Raw genomic sequence first — 27,298 nt, forward strand, 5'->3', positions numbered from 1 at the left:
GCTTTATTTGCTTCTTTATTTTAGTTAACATACTGTACATTTCTTCATAAATATACACTTGAAAACCTACAATAATATTTAAAATTTAAAATAATCAATCGATAACAGATCTAGTCGTCAACAACCCTCGTAATCACACTATGTATTTTCTCCTGTGTCTGCAAATCCCTCTCTCCTGATTGGTCACATTAACTTTGATCGTTGGGCATCTAAAAAGAATAAATTGCACATATTCTATCTCCTGTCACACAACCTACTCATCTAGTTTGCATACTTGAAAGCCACCCCAGAACCCTCAGTTTCACGAACTGGAATCAATCCCAGTGGGTACCAGGTACAATCATGTTGCTTCGACAGAGTGGGCCATTCAGAGCAGAGAACATGAAATAACTTCTCATGATTATATTTTTACAAGATGGTCAATGTTTGATGATGAGCCATAAAATACCAACTTGTCTCATTAGCAATTTGCAGCATCCTCCAAGTTATACCCAAATCGCAAGACCCGATCAACCAAGGGTGTCTTACAACACCTAGTACTCCTTCACTGCTTGTTTGCCACCATGAGCCATAGTCTCTTTCAACTAGTAAACACGTAGGCGGCTATTGAGAATTTAATTGTATAAAGACAGGAGATGCTGCACCACCATTGTTGTACAAGAAGTGAGTCCCTTTTCAGATCGAATCAGGGCACAGCTGGTCTTGCGTTGCTTCTTTTCCAGTTCGGGGAGTACCCGTCCTGGCAGTTCAGGCTGGACTGTTCTTACTGATTTACATATAGCTGAGTCCAAAATGAAATGGCATGATGAGCAAAGAAGGAACGATAGATTGGGATGCAAGCATTCCTCCCATCATCTTTGGTGTGTTTATTTTTGGTTACTGGCATTAGTATTGTGCTCCCAAGGAATTACTTTTATGCATTTGGTCCTGTTTCCTAGTGGTAGATTAGATTAATAGGCGTTGGGTGTGATCAATAGTGGGGGTTGTGTAAGGTCATGAATATGGTTGGTGGGATGAGTAGATAGGATGGAGATGATTATGCACTGTAAGAGTGCAGGATATAGTCCCCAAAAGGGGGTGGTTGAAGGTTTTCAGCCAAGTTTACATTTTTATGCAGGGTGCCTCCGTGTGCCCCTGTTGCCTGCTTGTGCTGTGTGGGTGTGTGTGGAAGGCTCTGTGTGGTTGTGTGGAGGGCTCTGTGTGGCTGTGTGTGTGGGGGGCTCTGTGTGTGTTTGTGTGTGTCATTTGCGAGAGATAAAGCTAGTGGGATTGTAAATGACAATGCCATTTATTTATGTTAAAAAAAAACATAAATAAAAATAATGTCAAGAGCAATGCCAATAGCTCTAACTTTAACAAAGGCAAAACCATTGCATTGTAAATGCTTGTTCTTTCTTTCCTTGGCCATTTTCTGGTGAAAGTGCTGCTCTGGCTTATTCACCCACTCTCCAGCTACCACCGTAATGAGCACTTAACCTAATATGTCCTCATCCATGTTGGGCTGCAGCCACATTTTAAACTGAATTATTGATCATTCTGCAACTGTGCTTGACCCCCATGCACTCTCTGCACCTGCTGCATTGTGACTCCTACAAAAGCAGGTCAACTGCATAGTGTGGTTACTTTTTATGTTTTGCCTACACAGCGATTGTGCTGTGCTTGAGAAATCTCTTGGAACAAAACAAAAGTCTTAAAAGGTGCTTAGAGCTTGCCCATTACTTACCTTTACTTGCCTCCCATGTCATTCTCGTTTCCTTTCTTCCTGTTGGTCAGTGCCTCCTCCTGCCTCCTTTCTTACTCTGCTTCACGTCTTTATTCTTGGTGTGGAGTGTGGACCAAGTTCTGCTTCTGAGGCCAGTATCCTTCCACTGGCCGCACACTTGTACATACTTTATTATTATTCTGTTCGTTGCTTGCCCATCCCTCCCACCCACCTCACTTATGTTGATAAAATGTCCCATCCCTGCTCGTTACAGGCCTGTCTCTCCCACCACTTCGCTTTCGTCAGAGCATGCCCTTTCCCTACTCAGTCGCTAGTCAAAGCTTGTTTTATAAAGCACAAAGTCGACTGAAAGGACTTGAAGCACTTTTCATGAGCGCTAGTTACTTTACAGGAGGACACATTCATTTATACAGGCATAGGATAATAAGTGATTTGCCCAGAATCACAGGCTGTTGAGCCAGGGCCGAGACTCAAACCTGGTTCCCAAGCTTAAAAGTCAGCAGCTCTGACCATAGAGCCATTGCCTCTCCATGCTCTATCTTCCATCTAGCTTCACTTTGACACGCTGGTAACTGCAATGGGCATTTGTTCAAGAATATACACTGCATATTAAGTATGGGAAAATATTTGTTTTTACTTGTTTGCATGCGCTTAAAGTAAAAATAACCATTACATGAATGGGGTGGCCCATAAGGTATGGACCTGGACAATTGTAATTATAAACAAACAGTGGACTTGACCTATAGATTATAGTGTTAGATCAAATCCAGAATAAATCAATATTCAAATCAAAAAGCAACAATAATCAGTCTGCTATCTGTAACTCAAAGACTATATTATCTTTGAAAGGAACCTTACACCACGGTTAAAGAAAAATATATTCCTGTTTAATATTTCTCTGTATTCATTTTTTACATTATTTTTGTCGATAAAAACGTAGGTTGCCCCAAGACAGGAGCGTGCAAAAGAAAAGATGTGATCCAGAAAGTGAAAACAAGTGAAGAGGAGAAGGAATTACACAGTAGTGATTAAGAAATGGTTTGCATAATTTTACAATCAATACTGGATACAAAGTTCACCGTATTGAACACCTGGCCAACAACGTAATTCATATAATTGTGATCAGCACCATTTGTAGTACATAAACATAGATGTTCTCAGTCTTGCACTGTCTACAATATTGGCAAATGAATGGTCCTAGGTGTATATATTGAAAATGTCGACGTTTCGACTCAACTTATTCCCAACCGGTGATTTGTACCTGGGGATGGCGAGTCTTCATCAGGACAAAGGGTAAACGAGGCAACCAAGGGATATTGAATAACCCCTTCGTGATAGAGAAAACGATGTAGGGTGATCAGAATTTACCACATCTCAAACGGAGTCCTTCGATTCATATCTTGGTCCATGTCCGATTGACACTAATTCATATTTGACATGGTGGGCGGTACCTTATTGCTGTGAAAATCAATGCCCCCAAGTCGGTAATTTTGTGAACTTCCACTCCGGAATGTAACGAACACTGGGTTAAAATATACTGTTTCTCAAATAATTAAAGGCAGTGGTACTCCAATTCAATTTGGAAAAGGCCGCTATATTGAAGATATCGGCGTATACATCCGAGCCTCACGGTGCTTCCGGATGTCCAGGCATGTTAATGTAAAAGATGCTCCTACTCGACTTCAGAAAGCCGCTCTGCCTTACGAGAAAAATTGTCTGCATCCGAGCCTCATGGTGCTGCAGGATGCCGGCGGCCTTTTCCAAATTGAATTTGAGTACCACTGCCTTTAATTATTTGAGAAACAGTATATTTTAACCCAGTGTTCGTTACATTCCGGAGTGGAAGTTCACAAAATTACCGACTCCGTTTGAGATGTGGTAAATTCTGATCACCCTACATCGTTTTCTCTATCACGAAGGGGTTATTCAATATCCCTTGGTTGCCTCGTTTACCCTTTGTCCTGATGAAGACTCGCCATCCCCAGGTCCAAATCACCGGTTGGGAATAAGTCGAGTCGAAACGTCGACATTTTCAATATATACACCTAGGACCATTCATTTGCCAATATTGTAGACAGTGCAAGACTGAGAACATCTATGTTTATGTACTACAAATGGTGCTGATCACAATTATATGAATTACGTTGTTGGCCAGGTGTTCAATACGGTGAACTTTGTATCCAGTATTGATTGTAAAATTATGCAAACCATTTCTTAATCACTACTGTGTAATTCCTTCTCCTCTTCACTTGTTTTCACTTTCTGGATCACATCTTTTCTTTTGCACGCTCCTGTCTTGGGGCAACCTACGTTTTTATCGACAAAAATAATGTAAAAAATGAATACAGAGAAATATTAAACAGGAATATATTTTTCTTTAACCGTGGTGTAAGGTTCCTTTCAAAGATAATATAGTCTTTGAGTTACAGATAGCAGACTGATTATTGTTGCTTTTTGATTTGAATATTGATTTATTCTGGATTTGATCTAACACTATAATCTATAGGTCTAGGACCACTGTTCGTTTATAAAGTAAAAATAAAGCGCTATTATGCAGTCTGACTACATCATATTGCTTTTTTAAAAAACTTTAAGCTATGTAGCACAGGAGCTCACAACGCTGTGTAACATTTAAAAAAACATTGACAAAGGCAATCGATCTTGCATAGTGGAATCCTTTTGACTTTGCCAATGCTTTTTTTATTAGAATACCTTCCAAAACTCTCAATGCCACATCCAGCAAGTTCTCTCTTTCTGTCGCTCACCGATTCTTACTGACCTCTCTTTAAATTGGTTAGTTGCCTTTTCTGGTTGGCCAATTTATATACTGTGGGCCACTGGTTTGGCTTCTTTTTCTCACCCTAGACGTTTCTAGTTCCTTCTAGACACTTTACGGTGCCTATAGGCTCTGGATCTTATTCCAGTCAGCCCTCTGCCGGAGGCATTTTTTGTGTGCACCATTCCTGTGCACACTGCATCCTTCAGTTGGCCTTCTGGGGCCTCCAGCAGCTCTACCCTCTGGCCCCCTGCATGGGCAGGCCTTCAGTATGTCCAGTAAATGTCAGTCTTACTTTATGGCGTGGGAACGATACCTATAGTTCCCTAAAGCTTGGATTGTTATGGCATGCAGGTGCAAGTTTGGATGAGTAGTGTACCTATCGCATGTGGAGCATTAATCTGCAGCTGAGCTGTATATGTACTAAGAGAAGAGCAGGAGTACAACAAACACAATGCGTTCAATGTGAGACTGATGTGTACTGGGCAAGCAGTTTACTCCAAACTTAATCAGTGTGTCAGTAAAATACCCACCTCTTTCTTGCCATATCTGCATTAGAGGCAAAGCTAGCAGTAGCTTTGCTCAATAATATAATATACATATTTGTATTAATATTCCATTGTTACCGTTTTGACATAAAATACCTTATTTCCTGGCTCATAGTCCTTCACAGGATGCAAGGCTCCAGTGGTAGAAGTTCCCAGACTGAATCTGGGATTTGCTGAAGGTGGTTTAAATGGAGCCCAGATGGCAGAGCCTGGATAGTCAGTTGGGGGTAGGCGAACATCTCCAATTGAATGGTCGAAAAGTCACAATTGTATTCAGATTAAAAACGTTATTCACTTAGTGGGTGGACAATAAGCAGTCATGAAATCCCCACAGCCATACCCGTGTATCATTCTATTACTCCGACCATAAATCACGCACTTAAAACCATTGCGTACAGCTAGACAGTCATTTCTTGGATTCCTCCACTTCGTTTCATAATCTAAAATGATCCAGGCCTGGAGCCAGACAGAGGATTAAGAGAGTTGGAGACCTCATTCAGGGTTCAAAGGCTGATATACTCTGTAAAGATTAAACAAGCTTTGCAAGGTTTCATTAAAAAAGTTAGTTTTATTTTGAGCAATATAGTGGCAAGAAAAAACCCCATGTATTTCCCTCTTTAACATTCTCAACCTATGATGCAGTTTTGGACATTTTATTTCATGTTAAGTATTATTATTTCTTTGTACACGTTGACTTGGAGATTATTTACCTTTGACCTTATATGTTGCAGGAAGATTTGGAAAATGGAGAGGAGGTTGCTACATGTCCAAGCTGCTCTTTGATCGTGCGAGTAATTTATGACAAAGTAAGTTTATATTTGCATTTTTTAGACTGATAATGTTTATTTTTTTTTTAAAACATGTTTTTATTTGTTATAATACTGAAATCAGAAAGACAATATGCACTTATGAAGATCAAGGTTACAATCAATCGGAAATATTTGCGACATTTATTCAGTTTTGTCCCCGCTCCACCCCTCGTCGTCATATTTACCACCATGTAGAACCCCCCCCCCCCCCGCTTCTTCAATCATCGACAGATTCATCGTCCGAACTTTCAGCATCTGACTCAGGAATAGGATCGCAGATGTCCCCCCTGTATGTGTTTCAGTCTTTCCAGAGTTTTGTCCACTTGCGGGGCATTTCCTATTCATATAAACAGCCCTTTCCGTAATCATGGCGATGTCCATATCTCTGCACCAAATCTCCTAAGAGGGCGATTCAGCAGACCCCCACTTTTGTGCCACATTTCTTTTAGCCACCATGAGGCCCAATGTCGCCCAGGTTTGCCCGTGTCGAGATAAATCGTTTGGCTCCCAGATATTGAGAAGGCACCTTCTCGGCTCAGGCAGCAGTGAAACATGCAGTGTTTGGGAGATTGTACACAGTATCTTGCGCCAATAATCCGCTAATGGAGGACAATTCCAGAGTGTGTGGAAAAAAGACCCCTCTTCCCCACAACCCCTAAGGCAATATGGATGCTGCACCCTACCAATTCTGTGAAGTGTAGTTCTTGTGAGGTAGGCTCTATGTAGGATTTTAAGTTGCACCAATCTGAGCCTGGCCGATATTCCCACCTCTCTAGGTGAAGCGAGCGCCATCTGCCAGTCTGCCTCATCCATGACACCAATGTCTGCTGACCATCTCTCGTTCAAAATTGCTGTGGGGTCTGACATATTATTAATTAATTTGCGATATACAAAGGAGGTGGCACGCTTAGGCATAAAATCAGTGAGAAGCCTATCTTCCAGAGGGGAAGCCTCGGGTACAGTCTCGGTCTGTGGCAGAGCCGCTAGGAGTGCGTGTCTGATTTGCATGTATCGGAATGACTCAGTTGGTGCAAGTTCGTATTGTTGTCTAAGTTGTTCAAACGAGATGACCGTCCCTTTATCCCAGAGGTCACCCACGGTGGAGATACCAATGCTATCCCAGTGATCAAACCCTTTGCTCTTCCTAAGGGTCCCTAGTTGTTTCGTGTCCCACAGGGGCGTGAGTTTGGTCATGACCTCCTTCCATCCCAATTGCGCCTGAGCTGTGTACGATAGTGCGACAGTGTGATTTGTTGGACCCTCCAGCTTCAGTGCTCGCTGTCTATTATACAGGGCTGCCAACATATTGTCTGTTCCCAGCTGTGCTCTATCCGCCCTGTATGCCGGGTCCGACTGTGGGGCGTGTATCCAATGATTTATGACTTTGAGGTGTGCCGCCCAATAGTAAAAGATGAATAATGAGGAGGGAGAACCCAATATACCCTTATAGGTTTGGGCAATGCGATAATGAAGTAAAAAATACCTGCAAGGGATTTTGTTTAGGCAAAAAACTTCTAATCAATTGTATGACTTAATCTGAGGTTTCACTCCACCAGGAGATTACTTCGTAGTGTCAAGACAACAAAACAGCAATGCAGAAGAAAAGAAAGAACAACACGGGAAGGCTTAGATATTTTGAATATGTCAGTCTTATTTAAACATTCAATATCTGAAATAGGGTACAGAATATAAGTGGATATTTACAGCAACATAATTATGCAAAGAAGCCAAATTCACATTGTGCTAACAATACTTAACAAGAACTATTCCAAATGTGATAACTGAAGTCACAAAAAATCAACAAATGAAAATATGTAACTCTCAGAAACATGAATTTCCACTTGGAAATAAATGTAGTAGTCGACGTTTCGGTCTGTTCCGCTTTCGTTTCTCAGACCATCTTCAGGACAGTTTATTTTGAGTTTGTCTGGTAAACCATTCGAATGACAAAGAATCACTGTCTGAGTGAATTCTTGTTTTTTGATATACTGTCTGCAGCAACAGCTGTCTAGATTCCACTTTGGGCGCTGCAATCGTTTGTGACTTTGTAGATAACTTCTTAATTCTTTGAAGATAAATCAATGCTCTCTGAAAAATGCGGCAAGGATCTCGCCCCTCACAACAGGGTCCACTTCACTCATTTCCAGCCCACTCATTTGACTAAGTATCCACCTCAAGATAGAGCTTGTTTTCGACTCAAAATCCCACGATGCTCTTAAATCAACCAGCTTCTGTAGCACCTTACTTAGTAGACGTCGCATCATTGACACAGACCTCAATGGCCTTGGTAGAAACTGCAAAACGTTCACTGGTTACACACTTAGGGCAAGTCTTTTTTGACAGGACAATTCACGTAGAAAGTGCTCTGTAAGAACTTTGTAGGTGCTGCATTCCTTTACCTAAATGAGATTTGCCAAAAGTATCTCTAGTTCTAAGGCCACTAACATCCTGCATTGAAGTAAGGGACAGAAAGACAAGTGTGGAAATTCCTCTCAAAGGGCCCCATTAGGATGATGGTCGAACTTGTATCCGACTGCCATCCGTTCGGAAACGGGACCGCCCAACTACAAGTCGGCGGTCCGCAAGCTGAATTAGGATGCGACCGCCATCACAGCAGTCGCAATGTCTATATTTGTATTGCATTAAATAAACAAATAATGCCTGAACTCGAATTTGAATCAAGCTGCTGGGGACCGCCATGGGGTGTCCTTATGCCCCAGAAATGGTGCTCCTCTTCATGGCCCTGTATGAGGATCGCTACGTGTACCAAAATAACCCTTACAGACAGCAAATAACAACATGGTATCGCTACATTGACCATATCTGGTGTCAGTGGAATGGTTCGGAAGAAATGCTCATCCAATTCCACCAGTGGCTTAACACCAGACATCCAGACATAAAGTTTACTTTAACCTACAGCACAACATGTCTAACCTTCTTGGATGTAGTAGTTTTCCCGCAAGATCGAAAGTTAACTACCACCTTACATCGAAAATCAACAGACAAAAAACCATACTCCATTATCAAAGTAATCACCCCAAAAGTCTTAAAGCCAACCTCCTCTACAGTCAAATGTTGAGAATTAGGAGGAACTGTTCTAGAAAAGAAGACTTTATGGCACATTCTCAAATCCTAAGTAACCAGTTAAAAGCGAGAGGTTATCCGAGTAAAATGTTGAAACACTCAACCAAGCGAGCTTGGTTTACACCAAGAGAAGAATTATTGAAGAAAAAAGAAAAAAAGATTGGAGAGGCCTGTTTGTGTAACAACGTTTGGTCCATACACAAACACGTTTAAAGCAATCATCTTGAAAAACTGGCATCTACTTTCCAACTTAGAGGTCCTAATGGAAAAACCATTGTTTGCATTGAAGAAAAACAAAAGCATAGGCCAGCAGATAGTCCGCGCAGACATGGGGATCAGTCAGGCCAAAACAGACTTACGCACCCTCTGGAAGTTGAAACCAGTTGAGGGCCACCATAAATGTGGCAACTGTGTTTCATGTGCCAACACGATAGAAGGGGTTGAGTTTCAGTTCAATTCCACAAAAAGGTCACACAAAGAATTCACTAATTGCAAAAGCCGAAATGTGGTTTATGCAATAACTTGTACTTGTCCAAAACTGTACATTGGGAAAACCGCTCAGCATATAAAACAAAGAGTAGCACACCACCTCTCCAGAATCAGACAAAAAGTGTTGACCGACCCTATGGTGCAACACTTTGTACAGAGCAATCACACAGAGAAAGATTTTAAGTGGACAGTACTGTCCGGTATAAAAATCCCCCCACGTGGGGGTAATATTGACACCATGCTGTTGAGAAAAGAAGCATATTTAATCTTAAAGTTCAACTGTGTGGTGGATGGGATGAACGAAATGTCAGAATTACAGAGAACTATTCACGGAGTCCTCTGTTTCGATCACTGGCTATGAGCAACAGTTGTGCCACGTTGCTTTTCAATCATTTGAATACAGGAAATGGCCTTTAATTATGCTTCAAACCAAATGGGAATCCCTACAACTCCCAGAAGCCAGGGCAACGATCACAACCATGTGACCGGATAGGTTACTTCTGGGTGCTCGTGAAGGGAAACAGTTGCGCAGCGGCTATCAGGACGCCAGTCGAACACCTGAAACCGGAGTGATTAAATCGCTGAAGCTTTATGAACAACACGAGGTGAGACAAGCAAACAATATCTTAATGCCCTATTACGCATTGCCAGCAACATTGTAGCCATAAAACAAACGTAGATTTTAATGTTGCAGATTCCACGAGTCTGTGGAAGTATAACGGAGAAGAGTTATTGCTAACGGATGAATAATTTCTACATAGTGCGGACTTCTCTCCTCGTGCACAAGTAAGGTTAAGTGTTATTACTCATAATTCCTACGTTCTCAGTCAGGGAACTTCTATAAAACTGAATCCTTGACTTTATTAATTTTAACAGAAAAGAGCACCCGTGAAGAAAAGAGCCATAAAGCAAATCGAGACCACATATGAGTCACCGAACAGTTCATAAAGTAAGTGCATTGCGGCACCGGTATAACAACTAAAAGCTGTGCATTAAGAATGCAAAGTTTTCTTTTTTTTAAAAAAAACACGAGGCAATAGCATGTCTCTTTCTTTTCGCCCAGGCATTCCAAAAAAGGTTTTGCGAAAGACGCCTAAAAAGAGTATTGACGAAAATAGTCGCCTTGAAAACAAAGGTAACATTTGAATGATATAGCCCGAATGCTACTAAAAATTATTTGGAAGCAGGAGAAGTAGATATATATAAAAACTCTTTTTTGCTTTTTATTTGGTAGGTACCCAGCCTTGCCCTGAGGAAAAACCAGAGAAATTAAGAACGGGTTTGGAAACGCGTCGGCTTTTCCAAGGAGACTCATACCTTAAACTCACTAAGGGCTATAAATTGAACAAACATCCACCTTTTGTGGACACAGTCGAACTTATAAACATTAAAGGCCCCTTGTGAGATTAGTCCTGGAATATGAAAGGAAACCAAAACGTCAGGACTAGAGTGTGAACAATTTCTGGTGTACCGATACAATGTTTATGTACCAGCTGTATTGAATATGTTTATTTTTTATATGCACTCAATTGATTATTGTTTGTATTGAATTGTTTATGATTTATTTTAATCATGTTTGGATGTGTCAAAACCTTAGACAAGCAACAATGAGATATGGAATCCTCACAATATGAAAAATCAATGTATGAATGAAATACAGGAGCTTCAGAATTAATTAAATGAAGCCCCCAGTCTGCTTTAAATAAAGAGCAGCTTGATTGAAATTTGAGTTCAGGCATTATTTGTTTATTTAATTCTGGTGTCCTGCCTGGTCTCGTAGGACAAAACCCCTCCAGTGTATAAAAAGTATATTTGTATTGCGGCGGGTGCTGACATGACACATATCCCTGCACTACGTGGCAGACACCATGCGGTGCCTGCTACATGGTGCGGGGTTCTGTAGGGGGGCACCATAGGTGTCCCCCAGGCCTATGTCAGAGGCCCAGGGAGCAAGGGGGGCCCACTACAACCCCTCAATATCCATTTCCGTCTGCCTTTTCATAGCGGGTTCACCACCATGAAAGGGCCGGCGGAAAGGGACATTGAAATACCTACAGCGGTGCCTGCCAGGCACCACCACCATTGTAGGTATTACTTCACCTCCGACAAACAGCTTGTCGGATCTGTGGCGATCGGTCTCTCTGACCGCCACCCCTCCGCCCGCCATCCTGATGTGGGGATACTACACTCCATTACGATGGCAGTGGGGCCGCCCCACAGTCATCGTGATCAGGCCCTAAATATCTAGTTGAGGAAGAGGTAGTCTCCATTGCACCAGTGACTTCTCAGAGGGCCTATAATGCCCACATGAGAATCGCTTGAGACATTTGCACCAAAATAAATAATCATTGTGAAGATAACTTGCCAGTGACCTTTTTCCCCACATTGGCTAGGCCCTCTACCAACTCATCACCCCCAAGTTCTATATCTGTCAGAAGGATTCTTTTTTCTCAAACAGTATCATTGCTATAGACTTTAATTGATTCAATTCATGCCTTTTAGTGGTATCCAGGTAATAGATTTTTAGTTAAAATTTTCTTTGCCTGGAACTTAAGTTCTCTTCCAGGGGATACTCATTAATAGTCATAAGCACAGAATTATCTCCGCCCATGAGCGGGAACCCGGAACACATAACAATATACATATATATTTGTAAATATATCAAAAAGTACATAGTACTAAACTAATTATACACATATACATGTATAATAACCACAATATGCAGCCTAACATATATACATAGGCTAATAAAGCCAAAATTACACACGTTCTGAAGCATGAAAATATGCTGTATATAAATGCAATAAACAGGCATGAGCCCAGAATGCATTTCATAACCATGAAAAAAAACTTTTATTTTCATCAAAGAACCTGTTGTAAACAGTTATTAGCCTAAAAGGCTGCATATGAGAAAAAAATGTCTGTGTACAGAAAATCAGACTGGCACCCTGCCTTTAAGGCCCCAGAGAATCTGCACACTTTGCCTTTAAGGCCTCTAGGAGAACTCTGTTCCCATCATGCACCACAGGTGACAGTTAGGTCAGTTCTTTTTTCCGGCTTGTTCTGTGAGGAACCTGGAACTTGAGCTCTGCTCATTTGTAGTATTTTTCTGTCAGAAGTTAGTTTTTTCTTGACTTTTTTGGCAAAAGATTGTTTTGGTGGTGTTTTATATTTTGTTCTGACTAAACTGTTGGTGATTTTTTAGTCAAAATGCCACCTTTATTTTACAAATGTCCTTCCTGCGGGAAGAAGATGTCAAAAACTGATCCACACTCTGTTTGTGTGGTGTGTCTTCCAGCTTCTCATAAGGTGGAAGATTGTTATCACTGCCTCAACCTTTCTAGTAGAACTTTAAAAGAAAGGGAGAAAATGAGGTTGCTGGGCCTTCTGGAGAGAGAAAACCGTGGTGAGAAGAGTTTCAAAGGCTTATTTTCATCTGCTAAGCCATCTTCTCAACCTAAACGTCGAAGATCAGCGTCTCCAGAAGGTAGAACTAAGAAAAATCGACTCCAGGGAGCGTCGCCGTCAAAAAAGGTGCGTTCGACGTCGAGATCCAGATCGCCGTCAGCATTGTCGGCGTCGAAGATGGCTCCGTCGACGTCGAGAACTTCACCGGTGAGGCAAGGTTCGGCGTCTCGACAGTCGCCGCCGAAATCCTTGTCGACGTCGAGACATCTGGTGTCGGTTGCAGTAAGGCGCCACGTTCGACGTCGAGGGAAGAGAGGCGTCCGACGTCGAAGGATGGTGTGTCGACGTCGAAGGGTAAAGTGTCGACGTCGAAGGATAGACCGAGGTCGAGAGAGAGACGTACGACGTCGTCGAAGAAGAGGTCGACGTCGAGAGAAAGGACGGCGTCGAAGGATTTGACGTCGAGACCTAAAAAGAGAAGATCAAGATCTCCATCGCGGCATAAGTCGATGTCGAAGCTTGCTTAGGGCTCGAAGCATGGAGTGTCTAGGTCTCCCCCACCTGAACACAGGTCGGCGTCGAGACTATCAAGACCAGCCTCTCGGACCTCACTTAGGTCTTTGTCGGGATCAGAAATAAGTCCAGAACATATAGTGGTGTCTTCTCCGCGAGACCAGCAAGACGACAGGTCTGCGGTGGGGCAAGAGACAGTGCACCAGGACTCTTCTGTGGTGGCTTATTAGGGCTCAACCTCAGGGCAGGTGTCGGATGACAGACAATTGGTGCCCAGACAACGGACTCCATCTGGCTCATTGGTCTCTGAGCACAGTGTAGTTTCCAGAGCCTCCAAGTCTTCAGCAGGGCTGCATATCGTGCAGGTGTCACCTGACGCTTCACCTGAGCGTGTAGGGCGGCCTATTAACTTGTCACCGAGGTGGCTGGAAAGACTGAGACATTGGAAGATGCGTCCAGATGCAGGACTGATGGGGATGAGCGCTCCGGTCCCTCAAACGGAGCTGCATAGAAGATCACGCTCGAGGTCCTTAGTAAGAGAGAAATCACGTTCAAGGGAGCGGAGGAGGCAGCGATCGGCAACTCCTCAGCGAGGGCGTAGATCCCCTTCACCATCTTCTACGTCAACTAAGTCTTCTTTAAGATCTTCATATAGAGACTATTCTCCCACTATTTCATCTACTCCTCCGTCCAGAGTGTCTCCAGTGGATGATTTGGGCACATTTAATGATGTGTTGTGTCGTGGGGCGAATAAGTTCAAGATCAAGATGGCAGTTCCCCAAGTAGCAACGTCAGTCATCTTTGAAACCCTGCATCACAAGATGACTGGTAGGCCTCTTCTGCCGTTAGTGCCCGGGTTGATAGAACCAGCAATGAGAACATTCCTAACTCAGGCCACGGTGGGTTCAGGTCCTTCTAGGATTGCAAAGAAATACAGGGCTCCCGAAGAAGAACCTTTATTTTTGCGTTCTGACCCTCCTCCAGACTCACTTATTGTGGCGGCAGTCAGAAAAGCACATTCTGCAGCATCTACTTCTTCTGCTCCACCTGAAAAGGATAGTAAGAGTATGGATTCCTTGGGGAGAAGAATGTGCAACACCTCTGGTTCGGTCATGAGAGTGGCCAGTGCGGCAGCCTTATTGGGCCGCTATGATCGTCTGCTCTGGGACTCAGTGGCTCATTTTGCAGATAAACTCCCTAAGGAGGATCAGAAAGACTTCCTGGAAATAGTGGAAGAAGGAGGATTGGTGGCTAACCAGAGCATTAGTGCGGCTGCTGATGCGGCGGATCTGTCAGCTCATGGTTATGAACATGGTGTTTGTGCTAGACGTACGGCTTGGCTGCGCCTTACGGGGCTAAAGCCGGAGACTCAGAGGAAAATGGTAAATTTACCTTTTAATGGTTCGACTCTGTTTGGATCTCACGCTGACGACGAAATGTCTAAAATGAAAGTGGAGTTGGACACTCTGAAGGCCGTAGGTCTTGAAAAGAAAAAAGAATTTAAACGTCGGGGTAATTTTCATCCCTTTGACAAAAGATCTTTTCAGCAGAGGAGCCAACAGACGAATTGGTCTTCGCAAAATCAGGGCCAGAGTCAACAAAGGTCGCAATTCCAACAGCGACGACCTGGACGAGGCAGAGGCAATGGAAACAGGCAGCAATCATCTGCTACCAAGCAGCCTCAAAAACAATGAACGGACGCTTCCTCCACAACCGTGTGCCACTCCGGTTGGAGGAAGTATTGTGTGGTATCTGGACGAGTGGAAACAGATCACAAAGGACAGATGGGTGCTGAGTATTATTCAGAGCGGGTACCTTTTGAGATTCAAGAAGCCACCTCCTGTCATGCGTCCTCTAAAGATGGTACAGTGGAATATAAAGCGCTTGCAACAGGAAGCGAACGTCCTTCTGAAGAAGAACGCCATAGAACCAGTACCATTTCAACAGAGATGTCAAGGCCTATACTCTCGATTCTTTCTAGTAAAGAAAAAAGGTCCAGCTACGGAGTTCAGACCCATTCTGGATTTGAGACGATTGAACAAATTAATTTGGAAGGAGAGGTTTCGAATGCTGGCTCTTCATCAGATCTTCCCTCAATTACACCAAGGGGATTGGATGTGCTCCATCGATCTGAAAGATGCTTACTTTCATATTCCGGTATCCAGAAAACCTCGCAAGTTCCTCAGGTTTCAAGTAGGGGCTCATCATTACCAGTACGCAGTACTCCCTTTTGGCCTGAGATCAGCTCCCAGAACATTTTCAAAATGTATGGCGGTAGTGGCTGCTTGTCTTCGAAAGAGAAGGATTTTCATATATCCGTACTTAGACGACTGGCTTCTGAAGAGTTCATCCCCGTCGCTACTAGAAGAGCATCTATCGATATGCCTCCAACTCATGTGCAAGTTGGGTCTGCAAGTCAACTACAAGAAGTCCATAATGAATCCCACCCAGAAGATCCACTACCTGGGTGCTCTACTGGACACGGAAAAAGAAAACGTGTGTCCTTCGGAGGAGAGATGGTCATCTATCAAGGCGAAGTGCGTGCTTCTCCTTCAGTCTGCAAGTCCGACAGTTCGGCAAGTGTCCTCTCTCCTGGGGTCCATAGCATCATGCATCTTCATCGTACCAAACGCACGTTTGCAGATGCGTCCTCTACAGCAGTGTCTGGAAGATCAGTGGAAACAGAGGACGGGATGCTGGGAGGATCAAATTCATCTCCAACAGTCTGCAAGAGATTCAATTCGGTGGTGGATGAAGAAGGCACGTTAATGAAGGGAGTTCCTTTTCATCGGGACCCACCAACGCAGACGCTGATCACAGATGCCTCTCTCCAAGGTTGGGGGGCACATATGGGCCCTCTGCAGGTACAAGGGCTATGGTCAGACTTCGAGAAAGGATATCACATCAATCTACTCGAACTCAGAGCGGTCCATCTTGCTCTCAAGTCCCTGGCTCCATCTCTACAGACTCGGTCCCTCCTGGTACAAACAGACAATACAACTACCATGTATTACTTAAACAAGCAGGGGGGTACCAGATCCAGGACTCTGTCCATAGAAGCCCAGACCATCTGGCATTGGTTACTGGCACGAGACCTGTCCATAACAGCAGTTCACCTACCAGGGAGTCTCAACTTACAGGCGGACGGCCTCAGCAGAGACTTCGTCGAAGCGCACGACTGGGTTCTCAACGAAGACGTCGCGCACAGCATTTTCCAGGCTTGGGGAACACCAGACATCGATCTGTTCGCAGACGCGGCAAACACAAAATGCCCCGCCTTCGCGTCCAGGTTCTCCCAGAAAGGGTCTCAAGGGAATGCCCTTTTGATAGACTGGTGTCAAAATTTGCTGTACGCCTTTCCACCGACACCGTTGATATCAGCAGTGATCAATCGGCTGTACAAGACCGACTCCAGAATGATATTGATTTGCCCAGAATGGCCACGCCAGTGGTGGTTCCCAGATCTCCTCCAGTTGTCAATCATGCCACACAGGAGATTACCTTGTCGCCCGGATCTTCTGTCCAAACAGGAGGGGCGAGTGTTTCATCCCAATCTGCCCTCCCTGCGCTTGGCAGCATGGCTCCTGAAGTCATCCAGTACGGGCATTTACAGCTGAATCCGGAGTGTATGAACATCCTTAAGGAGGCAAAGCGGCCTTCTACAAGACAATCTTACGGATTTAAGTGGAAACGCTTTTACCTTTGGTGTCAGAGTAAGGGTCTTGACCCTATTCATGGTCAAGAACAGGTGATCTTGCCTTATCTGCTTTACCTTGCTGAGTCTGGTTTGCAGTTTAGTTCTATCAAAGTCCATCTTGCTGCAATAACTGCTTATAGAAAATCACCAACACAGATATCGTTTTTTCGGATGCCTGTGATGAAGGATTTTCTAGAGGGGTTAAAGAAGGTGTTTCCTCCAGTCAGGTCTCCTTCTCCACCTTGGGAGCTTAATGTGGTGTTGACTAAGTTGATGGGTCCACCTTTTGAGCCCATACATAAAGCGTCTTTGCAACACTTATCTTGGAAAGTAGCGTTCCTGGTGGCCATCACTTCTGCTCGTAGAGTGAGCGAAATTCAGGCTCTGTGTTGCAATGAACCGTACACAGTTTTTCATGGAAACAGAGTGGTGCTCAGGACTCATCCTGCTTTTCTGCCTAAGGTGGTGTCGGATTTTCATATTAACCAATCCATAACATTGCCTACTTTCTTTCCAAACCCTTCGAGTCCGGCTGAGCGGACTTTGCATTCATTAGATCTAAAGAGGGTTTTGAAATTTTACTTAGATAAAACGAAGTCTTTGAGACACACGGACCGTTTGTTTGTGAACTATGGTCCTACGAATACTGGTTTGGCAGCATCCAAGAGATCCATTTCTAGATGGATAGTGTCATGTATCTTACTGGCTTATCAGCTAGCCCATAAGTCGTTATCAGGTAGACCTAGGGCTCATTCTACGAGGGGGAAAGCTTCTACCACAGCTCTTCTTAGGAATGTGGCTATGTCAGAGATATGTAAAGCAGCTACTTGGCGTTCAGTGCATACGTTTACACGCCATTACTGCTTGGATTCTGATGCGCAGACTGATGCACAAGTGGGACAAGCATCACTCAGAAATTTGTTTGCTAATTCTAGTTAAATACTGTGTTTTAAAAGTGTGGTTATGCATTTATCTGTTCGCCCGCTTCTAGTGGGTATGAGCTTGCTACTCTATTCAGTGCTTATGACTATTAATGAGTATCCCCTGGAAGAGAAGGATTAGTTACTTACCTCTAATCCTAGTTCTCTTCCAGGGGTATACTCATTAAAGTCATAAGCACCCTCCCGCCTCCCCGGGCGAGCAGTAGCATTGAGATTTTTTCAATATTTATTATGAAGTTTTTAAGTGCAGATTCCTGCTAAAGTTTACTGTACCGTACAAAAGAACTGACCTAATTGTCACCTGTGGTGCATGATGGGAACAGAGTTCTCCTAGAGGCCTTAAAGGCAAAGTGTGCAGATTCTCTGGGGCCTTAAAGGCAGGGTGCCAGTCTGATTTTCTGTACACAGACATTTTTTTTCATATGCAGCCTTTTAGGCTAATAACTGTTTACAACAGGTTCTTTGATGAAAATAAAAGTTTTTTTTCATGGTTATGAAATGCATTCTGGGCTCATGCCTGTTTATTGCATTTATATACAGCATATTTTCATGCTTCAGAACGTGTGTAATTTTGGCTTTATTAGCCTATGTATATATGTTAGGCTGCATATTGTGGTTATTATACATGTATATGTGTACAATTAGTTTAGTACTATGTACTTTTTGATATATTTACACATATATATGTATATTGTTATGTGTTCCGGGTTCCCGCTCATGGGCGGAGATAATTCAGTGCTTATGACTTTAATGAGTATACCCCTGAAAGAGAACTAGGATTACAGGTAAGTAACTAATCCTTCTTTGTTTAATGGATTTTTTGCATTCAGATTGCTGTTTCCTGAATCCCTCAAAACCTCTTTGTAGTATGCAGCTTTGGATTCAGCCCTGGCTCCAGAAGTCGAGTCAAGGTGTACATTTGAAAGTATTTAAACATTTATTGTTAATAGCAAGATTGAGATGTTGTGAGCATGTGAATGCTCAGCTAAACTGTAATGGCCTGCCTTGAAAAATCATAAAAATATTACCAGACCTACAGGTCTAGTGATTTTAATAATCTACTTGACCTAACTGTAATGTACTGGCCTTTAACTGTGTGATCCTAGACAAATATTTTATTTCACATGGACCCTCTTTTCTACATTATCCTTCAAATATGCAAGTTCAGCATTTCTGCTGAACAGAAAACTATTTCGGTTGATGTAATAGACTTGCTGCATGTATAAAGGTACACATGACCCTAACTTGCCTGTTACTTTACTTGGTGTACTAATAGCATGGTCATCAGGGCGAGGCGGGAATGTTTCTCAGTTCATGTTTAAAAACTCACTTTTAATAAATACATGACTAAAGCATGATGTGGTAGGGCACTGTCATTTACAAACAGCATATTTTCCATTAAAACGCACAATTTTACCAATAGCATAATATAGCTTACAAACAATCTGTGGACACTGGGTTTCAGCAACAATATTTATATTATGCACATCACCAAGTAAAGAGATCTGATGTGTTTTAATCCTATTAAGCTCTTTTTGATCTGTTTGGTTTCCATCCTATTAAAATCTTTGTTTTCATTATACAGAATTACTAAAATGTGCTTTCATTACAACTGCAATATAGTTTGAAATGTTTGTACTGTCCATTTACAAGCTATTTAAATGTTGTGTTGGGAATACAAACTTGACACCCCACACCCTTTCGTGTCACAGTGTTTGTACAGCACAATTGTCAGACTGTTCACTTTTACAAAATCTTCTATTTTTGCAGTCCGAGAAAGAAAAGTAAATAACAACCACCAGGATAAAATAAGCAGCAAATTGCAACAAGACATAAGCTGGCATTTGACCTCTGTCTCTGAACGCAGAGCAAATGTAACAAGATGAAAACAAGATTTTCTTGTGCAGTTTACCACTCAAGAGTCGTTAATCGTACTTCATTATGAAGCTTATCATACAACCTAAGTTCCAAACCCCTATTTGATGGTTAACCCTATATTTATCGTAAGTGAGGCATCGGTGCTATATTATATTAGCGGTCATTTCTAGTGAAGGATTATTATTTCTATTTCCTGGACTTTGGTTCTGTACAACAGTTTTGAATTGGAAATGTTTGTTCTTACGTTCCTCTTCTACCTCTTCAACTGCAAGCACATTCTTTACCTTTTAAAAGGCTGCTCACTTCAAAGTTGTCCTCCCTTGTAGTGGTATCAAAATGACTTTTCCAATTTGAGCTAGCCATGCTGCCTAAGGCTTGCTCTATTTTAAGGTTTGAGTAGCTCCCCTCTTCTTAAAAAGCCCCTTTTGGAGTTGATAAACCAAGATCTTCTTGCTGTCTTCAATATACTGCCTTTGGAGTGTGAAAAGAGACTTCAAGTTCACATAGAGCCTAACCCTTTTTAGTGTTTAATTAATTCTTGACTGTATTCACTTGGATCTGGGCAGGTTACTAGACCTTCCTTTGTGCCCATCCTCCTTAACCTCAGAACCTGCTGCACACATACGTTAGCCATACCCACCCATCAGGAATTTGTAAAGTAATGGGAAAGGGTTGAGACTAGCAGGAGATTAAGACAAGGGAAAGTCAGGGTGCTATGTTACGGCTATGCCAGACATTCGGTATATACAAAAACCCAGGGCATTCCTTATTACAAGCTGGCAGCCTCCCTCGCTACTACTCATGCCACCAAAAAGACCAGAACATGCTCCACCAGAAAGCAGGCAACAAGAAGTAGAAACTGAATCAGAATCCCAGAGAAGACAGCATTTCATATAGACATCAGCACAAAAGAGAATAAGTTGCAAGATAATGAGCATTATAAGCACAGTAGGTGGAAATCTGCAGTGACCCATGTGAGTTTAATTCTTCCGGCTCCCACTCTGGGAGGAGCATAGCAGAAATATTAGATGAGGCTTTTCTCTGGACTTAGGGTGTGGCCAAAAGCCATACCTCTGCTTAACCACCAGGCCACCTCAAACTCTTCATTTGACTCTGCTTTCAGGGTGCATCCATCTGCCAAGTACTGCAACCAGTGTCCCTTTCCTTAGTGCCCGTTTTGTCAATGAGGTTTATGGTTTTTAATTTATTTTATTCTATCTGTGCTTTAAATGTCATTCTCTCAGCCACCATCTTAGATTAAACGTAAACTATTTTAAAGATGGCAGATGCTTGTGCGCTGTGATCCCAACTAGCAAAATTAGTCACCTTCTTAATCGCAGTCATAGCATGATGGTGGCAGTGCTTGTAGCCCTACTGACGTGTGAGCTCAACCACTATCTTGCTTGATTGCATCACTTCCAAACAGGGACTTGCTTCCCGCTATCACTTCTGGATCTGCAAGCTGATGGCTATTGCAAACATTTGAAAGTGATGACCCTGGACTACCATCTTAAAACGGGGGACAGGACTTCTGTACATCCCAGCTAGACCATGAATCCCTTCGCAAAAATGTGGCATAACATTTTTCATGCTTTGCCCTCCCCAAACTCATTTCTTTATTTTATGGTGTATGGGTGTGCTACCTTCCCGGGCACCTCCTACTTCAGATTTCTTTCCATCACATGGTAAATCGTCCCAAGGGAAAGCAAAGAACTATACTTGAGAGAACCGTGCCTCGGCCAAATTGTGTCCAGATTTCTCAGACAATAACAGTTAATAATAAACCAAATATTGCATTGGCTATGGAATACCCAAAATAATCATAACTACAAAGTCGCTTTCAGAAACTTTGCCATCATTTCTGAAACATCAGGTGATGAGATGGTATGGTTACAATCTAAAATCCACAGAAATTCTCAATTTTATTAAACTCTTCAACCATAACATCCTCCCCATCACTGTTTGGATCTAATTTGTGGGAGGACAAGTCACCTCATAATGATATCCCTGAGGTTTTACTCTGGATTCTTATAACCATACATCGTATAAACCTTATTAGTACAATTGTGTACACAATGTGGTTACGAAAGCTGTTGCAGAAGCATGTTGTGAAACTATAATGCCACGTTCATCCACAGTTACTGTTGCATCTATTGGATTTTAAACCTGCTATCCAGTCTTGCTGCAGGCTTTGGATGTGAGTTGAAGACTGCTACATATATGAAGCTTTCCATTTTTGTTTTGTTGCTGTGGTTATTTTTGTAGAATATTATTTTGTATCGATAATTGTTTATGAATTGCCAAATGGTATTCAAAATATAAGTTCAGTTTATTGAATAATGAGAGTAATTTAAAAAAATTGTTATCTCACCTTTTGAGATAGTTTTTTCTAGAATCATTACCCGCCCACAGGGCTTAAAATTGTTAGTAGTAGCCCTTTGAATATCCTACGGTCCAGATTCACCAATCCATGGTACATTGGTGAATATACTTATTCCTTGTCTTATAGTGTTTGATTTATTTATTCAAACTAATGTATACCTTTTCATTTTTCCAAAAGTATTATTTCTTATATTGCTAGTATTACCTCCGTATTAGGACTGATAGATTAGTAAAATCATGTGAATTCAATATTCTTGAATTCTACACTATTCTTGGATCATTTTGAGATATTGTGTATCTTATCCTTTCTCAGTTTAGCCTAATGTTTAAAACAGTTTTGCAGCAAGGTACAGCGTAATGTTTCAATTGCAGAATCTGTGAATTTGGCAAAGTAACAACAGCAACTGATGGATTTATGTATTTTCATTCTAGGAACTGTTCATGACCGGTGAAGTCGTCTCTGCTTCTTCCTCCAGCAAAACTGATTTGGTGAAATGTTAAACATCTTTTAAGTAAAAAAAAAAACTTGAAAAGTTAGCTGCTGGTGATATTCAGTTGGAAACAATAATGCTGGCAAAATTGTCAAGGACCCCGGGAATCTTGAAAATAATGTGGGAAAATGGACTGCTCCGAAACTTTATTTACGAGCACCTCTTAAGACATTGTAAATGTAGCTTATGGGGGTGCTGGAAACGGTTCAGCAGGTGTACTTTATCGGACAAGGCAAGATATGTGGAATTTTTATATTATCCACAATTTCTATATGCACATATTTTTTTCTGAAAATTTCCTTTTAGCTCATCCCAAGTGAAGACTGAAAACGTTTTCATGTGGTGGTTTGAGTACACATGTGTTATGTGTTATTCCCTGTTTAACTAAGTACTTTTTGCTCAGGCCACATTTATCTTTCAACAACAAAATGGTCATGGAGTATTTATTGCCAAATAGGTTTCGCTGTATCATGAAAGGGGAGCTTTACATCAGTTGTCTTGCGAAAGCTGGCAAGGAATGTCTCCTGCACATAATTTGACTTGGCTTCCTCCGCACTAAGTTCATGATTTTAAGCATCACTGTACCCCCATATAGGTCCTAATGATTTGTTTTATTTAGAGAACTGGCCTTAAAGCATATATATTATATATGCATATTTTGCAACATTGTTCCATGATCTGCAAATATGTAATATTTGTTGTATGTTTGGGACTCCCTGGAATACTTTTGAAATTACTTTGTTAAAAATATGCAGAACTAAAGCAAGAAAACATGAGTGATAACTACTTCTGCCTTTTGAAATTGTTTTAGTTTGAAATGCAGTTGGGTTTTTTATGTTGAAAAGTAAGCCAAATTTTAGATCAGAGAAAGGGAGCACAAGGTTCAAGCATAGCTATCAATTCTTAATTTTCGTACAGTAGACTCTTGGATATATTTGGAATATAAGATGTTCAAATGACTAAAATGCATTTTCGCATGAACTAAAATCAATAGAGCTTGCATTTAACAATCAGTCTTGCCTAGAATAGGTCATTCAGACAAAAAATATTCTTTTTATTACCACAAATTGTATTAGTTACTCTGATCTTTTCCTTCCACTTCTGTTAGACCCCTTTCAGCTTCGGTTTAAACTTGGAATAATTTGTTTTGTAAGCATATTTATCTTTCAGTATGTTTGCCTCTGTGCTTTCTAGAGAAAGGTTTACAAACATTGCTTTTTCAGTTATCTGCTGTGCAGTTGCTGTTAAGAGACTGAATTTCTTTAAAATGTGTATCTGATTTACAGGCACAATGTACACTGTTATGTAAATGGTTTGAAATTCTATTCCTCCTCTGTTTCAAAAATACTAGGATCTCAGTTTGGAAAATAGTGCATGTTCACTCACATGCAAATCTAAACTATGGAATAGCATAGACGCACAATCTTTGACAAGAAAACCAGATGAAATATTGTTGCAAAACCATGGGGCATATGTACAAGCCCCCATCGCCACCACAACATCACCCTTCTCGAAGTTGTGGTAGAGATAGGGGCTTAGCCTTATTTATAAGGCAGTGTTAAGCCACTGAACGTAGCATACCGTTGCCTCCCTTTCACGCTATGGTTAGCGTAAAATGGGTGAGTAGTGGGTGTTAAGGTGGACGTTCCTCTGCAACACCCATTGATTTTGATGCTGCCCCCTATGTACAAGGGCAGCGTACATAGGAGGCAGCGCCAAATTAAGACCAGTTAAAACCTGGTTGTGAGTTGGCGAAACGAGGAATGTATTATTTCTCTTCATTTTTGCTTTTTCCATGTGTGCTGCCTTGTGCAGCATAACATGGAAAAAGTTAAATGCCATGGATTGTTTATGTACAAGAAGGTCCCGCTTCCCGGACATAAACATTATTTTTTTAATGCCATTTTGTGACTTTCATGTGTGCTGCATTAAGCAGCACACATGAAATAATGGCATTTCAGGATTGTTTATGTGCAGGAAGGGACACCTTCCTACACATAAACAATTCTCCCTTGCACGCAGACACCCTTGCACTATGGTGAAAGGGTGACTGCATTGGTGCTATACTGCTAAGTGTAGCATCATCGCAGGGGAAAACGCAAGGCTGCACCATATCGTAGTAAATATGGTGCAGCCTTGTGTTTTAGAAGTGGCGGAGTGAGGCGTTAAGCCATGATGGCTAATGTCTCACTCCACCACTTCTGTTGTACATATCCCCCTATGTATCTTGATTTTGGTTTTGTAGACCATGCAACCTCCTCACCCCCCCATTCAAAGTTTAAATACCTTTGTTCATAGTAAATGAATGAAAGTATAACATGAAATTAAAAAATCCTCTTTGTTTAATCAAAATTTTTACTTTTGATATTTGATGAGTATTTTTTGCTAATTAGAACATGCATTTTACGAAGCAAGAGGTCCATGGCTGGAATCTTTTGTGGGTGTTTGCTGCTTTTTGGTTTTTATTTAAATTTAGAAAGCAGTTCTACAGAATGAACATTTTTATTTAGTTTCAACTGTGATATTCATTAGTTGTGACTCCACCATTGAACAGAAAGTGCAGAGGCTTATACATTTAAATATATATTTATCATTTTTCTCATGTGAAAAATAAAGAATAATACTGTACTTTTCAGGTATTTGCTTGAACCTCTTTTTTTATGTTATTTTTTTCTTCCAGGTTTTTTTTCAAATATATGCTGCATGGTAATGTCTAAATGTAAATGGATCTTTACTATTTCTCTCCATTAAAACCTAAGAGCCCTAGTTACAACGTCCCTTGCACGAATGTCAGAAATATACAGCATTAGGATTATTCGACATCTGCAGCAAATTCTCAGATGTTTATGGGTTAAAAGAGAATTCCAGGAGTGCTCAAGAAAACTAAGACTGGGCAAAATTGAAATTACGCCGGCATTCATGGAATTTCTTACCAATATTTTGCCATAATACCACTTTATGTAATATATGCCAGTTGTGCTAAAAACTCACAGTGAACTCGCAGAAACATCAGATTTTGAGTGACTGTTGTTCACAGTGCTTTGTGCTCAATTGTTTTGTGCAAAATGCATCCCTGCATCAAAAATTGATCTAAAGATACATTTTTCTCTGAAATATAGCACAAACTGTCAGTTTTTCTTTTCACACAATTATTTGAATGCGGATTATGCAAATTTTGCTACCTTGAGTACTCCAAGGGCTAAAATTTAGAAATGCATGTTTTCCACCAGAGGGAAAAATCTGCATGCATAAATTTGATGGGAACGTGTTAGTACATTTAGTGTCCTCTTATTTTTATTTCTCCACAGAGAAAACATGTTCTTCTGTGGAGAAATATTTTTCCTTCCTATTAAATGATGAAGTTTCCTTCATGGTCACTCCCATGAAATATAATTATACAATTGACAGGAGTTTCCTTGTGTGCGTTACACGGTGAGAAAGTGCTTGTCACTATACCAAAATGTTCAAATGTTTTATTGTTTTTCAGGAAGAATCGTGCCTTACTAATCTACAACAACCCTACTTTTGTAAATGTAAAATATTCACCATTTTGACAGAATTCTGCATTTGCAAATTCATTATACTCCCCCCAATCCTAATTCTGATTATGTAATTCTCTGCAATGTTTCTGGGAAGTTTGTGCACTGTTCGAGACACCCTGCCCAGTCTTATTTTTTCAAGCAACCCGAACAATCTCAATGTCTTCCATCTCAGTGACTTTATTATATAGGAACTGTGTTAGTCTCCTCCGTGGGTCTAGTACTTCCATCGTCAAATCTCCCCCCCCCCCCCCCCGCCCCCCCTTAACACCTTTTTTTACCTCTAGCCAAGGCGTCGTTTCTGGTTCAGATACATCAATCTGGGGGTGAATATTTTGATTTGTTCTGCATTCCGTCCATCAATTGTGTGTCTTTTGCTTTCTGGCCCTAAGTGCACCGTGTATGCCCAGACGTGGGTCCTGGGCTCACTGTGCCACTGGATTCAAGCTATACTGGCTGATGAGGGGTAAAACCCCGAAACCAGTCCTAGGATGCTTGTTTCCGGTCCAGGGAGGACCTGGCTTAGCAGTTCGGGCTGAACTGTTCCCATGAGGCACAGGGTCAAGATCAAGACTGATTTTCATATGACCAGGTCTAAACTGGGGTGGCAGTGTGAGCAAAAGAATGATGGATTTAACCCAGATCTCTTGACTGGGGGTGAATGTTTTAATTTCCGTCCATCTATTGTGTGTCTTTCAGCTACATCAATCGTCACCTTCCACAACACCCTATTTATTCGTCAGTCGTTGGTAACAAACTTGGCAACAAGTGCTCAAGCTATCCCATTGCTCTTTTACCTGTGAAGGGAAGCGGTCACATTAGTCAAATACATACAGTAAATAACTACATTAACTCCACCTGCCATCATCCGCCTTCTCCTCTCCCCTGTCGTCAACTGGTTCCTGTGTTAAAGAAAAAACGACAAAAATAGATTAGTGACTCCTCCAGGGTACCCCCCGTGTTAGAGTACTATGGAACCCCTTTGGGTCCTCAGTCGTCGTCATCATCATCTGATCCGTC

The 27,298-nt window shown here is 41.7% G+C and overlaps 1 protein-coding gene across 1 annotated transcript in view; it reads left to right on the forward strand.

Annotated features, from left to right (window-relative positions):
- The window catches only part of LOC144773136 (diphthamide biosynthesis protein 3-like), a 103,890-nt gene extending 78,523 nt beyond the window's left edge, over positions 1-25,367 (forward strand). Inside the window, exons 2-3 of the mRNA XM_078657993.1 lie at positions 5,779-5,853; positions 22,681-25,367. Of these exons, the coding sequence (XP_078514119.1) occupies positions 5,779-5,853; positions 22,681-22,749 (144 nt within the window). The 3' untranslated portion in view covers positions 22,750-25,367. The remainder of the gene's footprint in view (positions 1-5,778; positions 5,854-22,680) is intronic.
- The last annotated feature ends 1,931 nt before the right edge of the window (positions 25,368-27,298 follow it).

The sequence above is a fragment of the Lissotriton helveticus genome, chromosome 8, assembly GCF_964261635.1.
Source record: "Lissotriton helveticus chromosome 8, aLisHel1.1, whole genome shotgun sequence".
Lineage (NCBI taxonomy): Eukaryota > Metazoa > Chordata > Amphibia > Caudata > Salamandridae > Lissotriton > Lissotriton helveticus.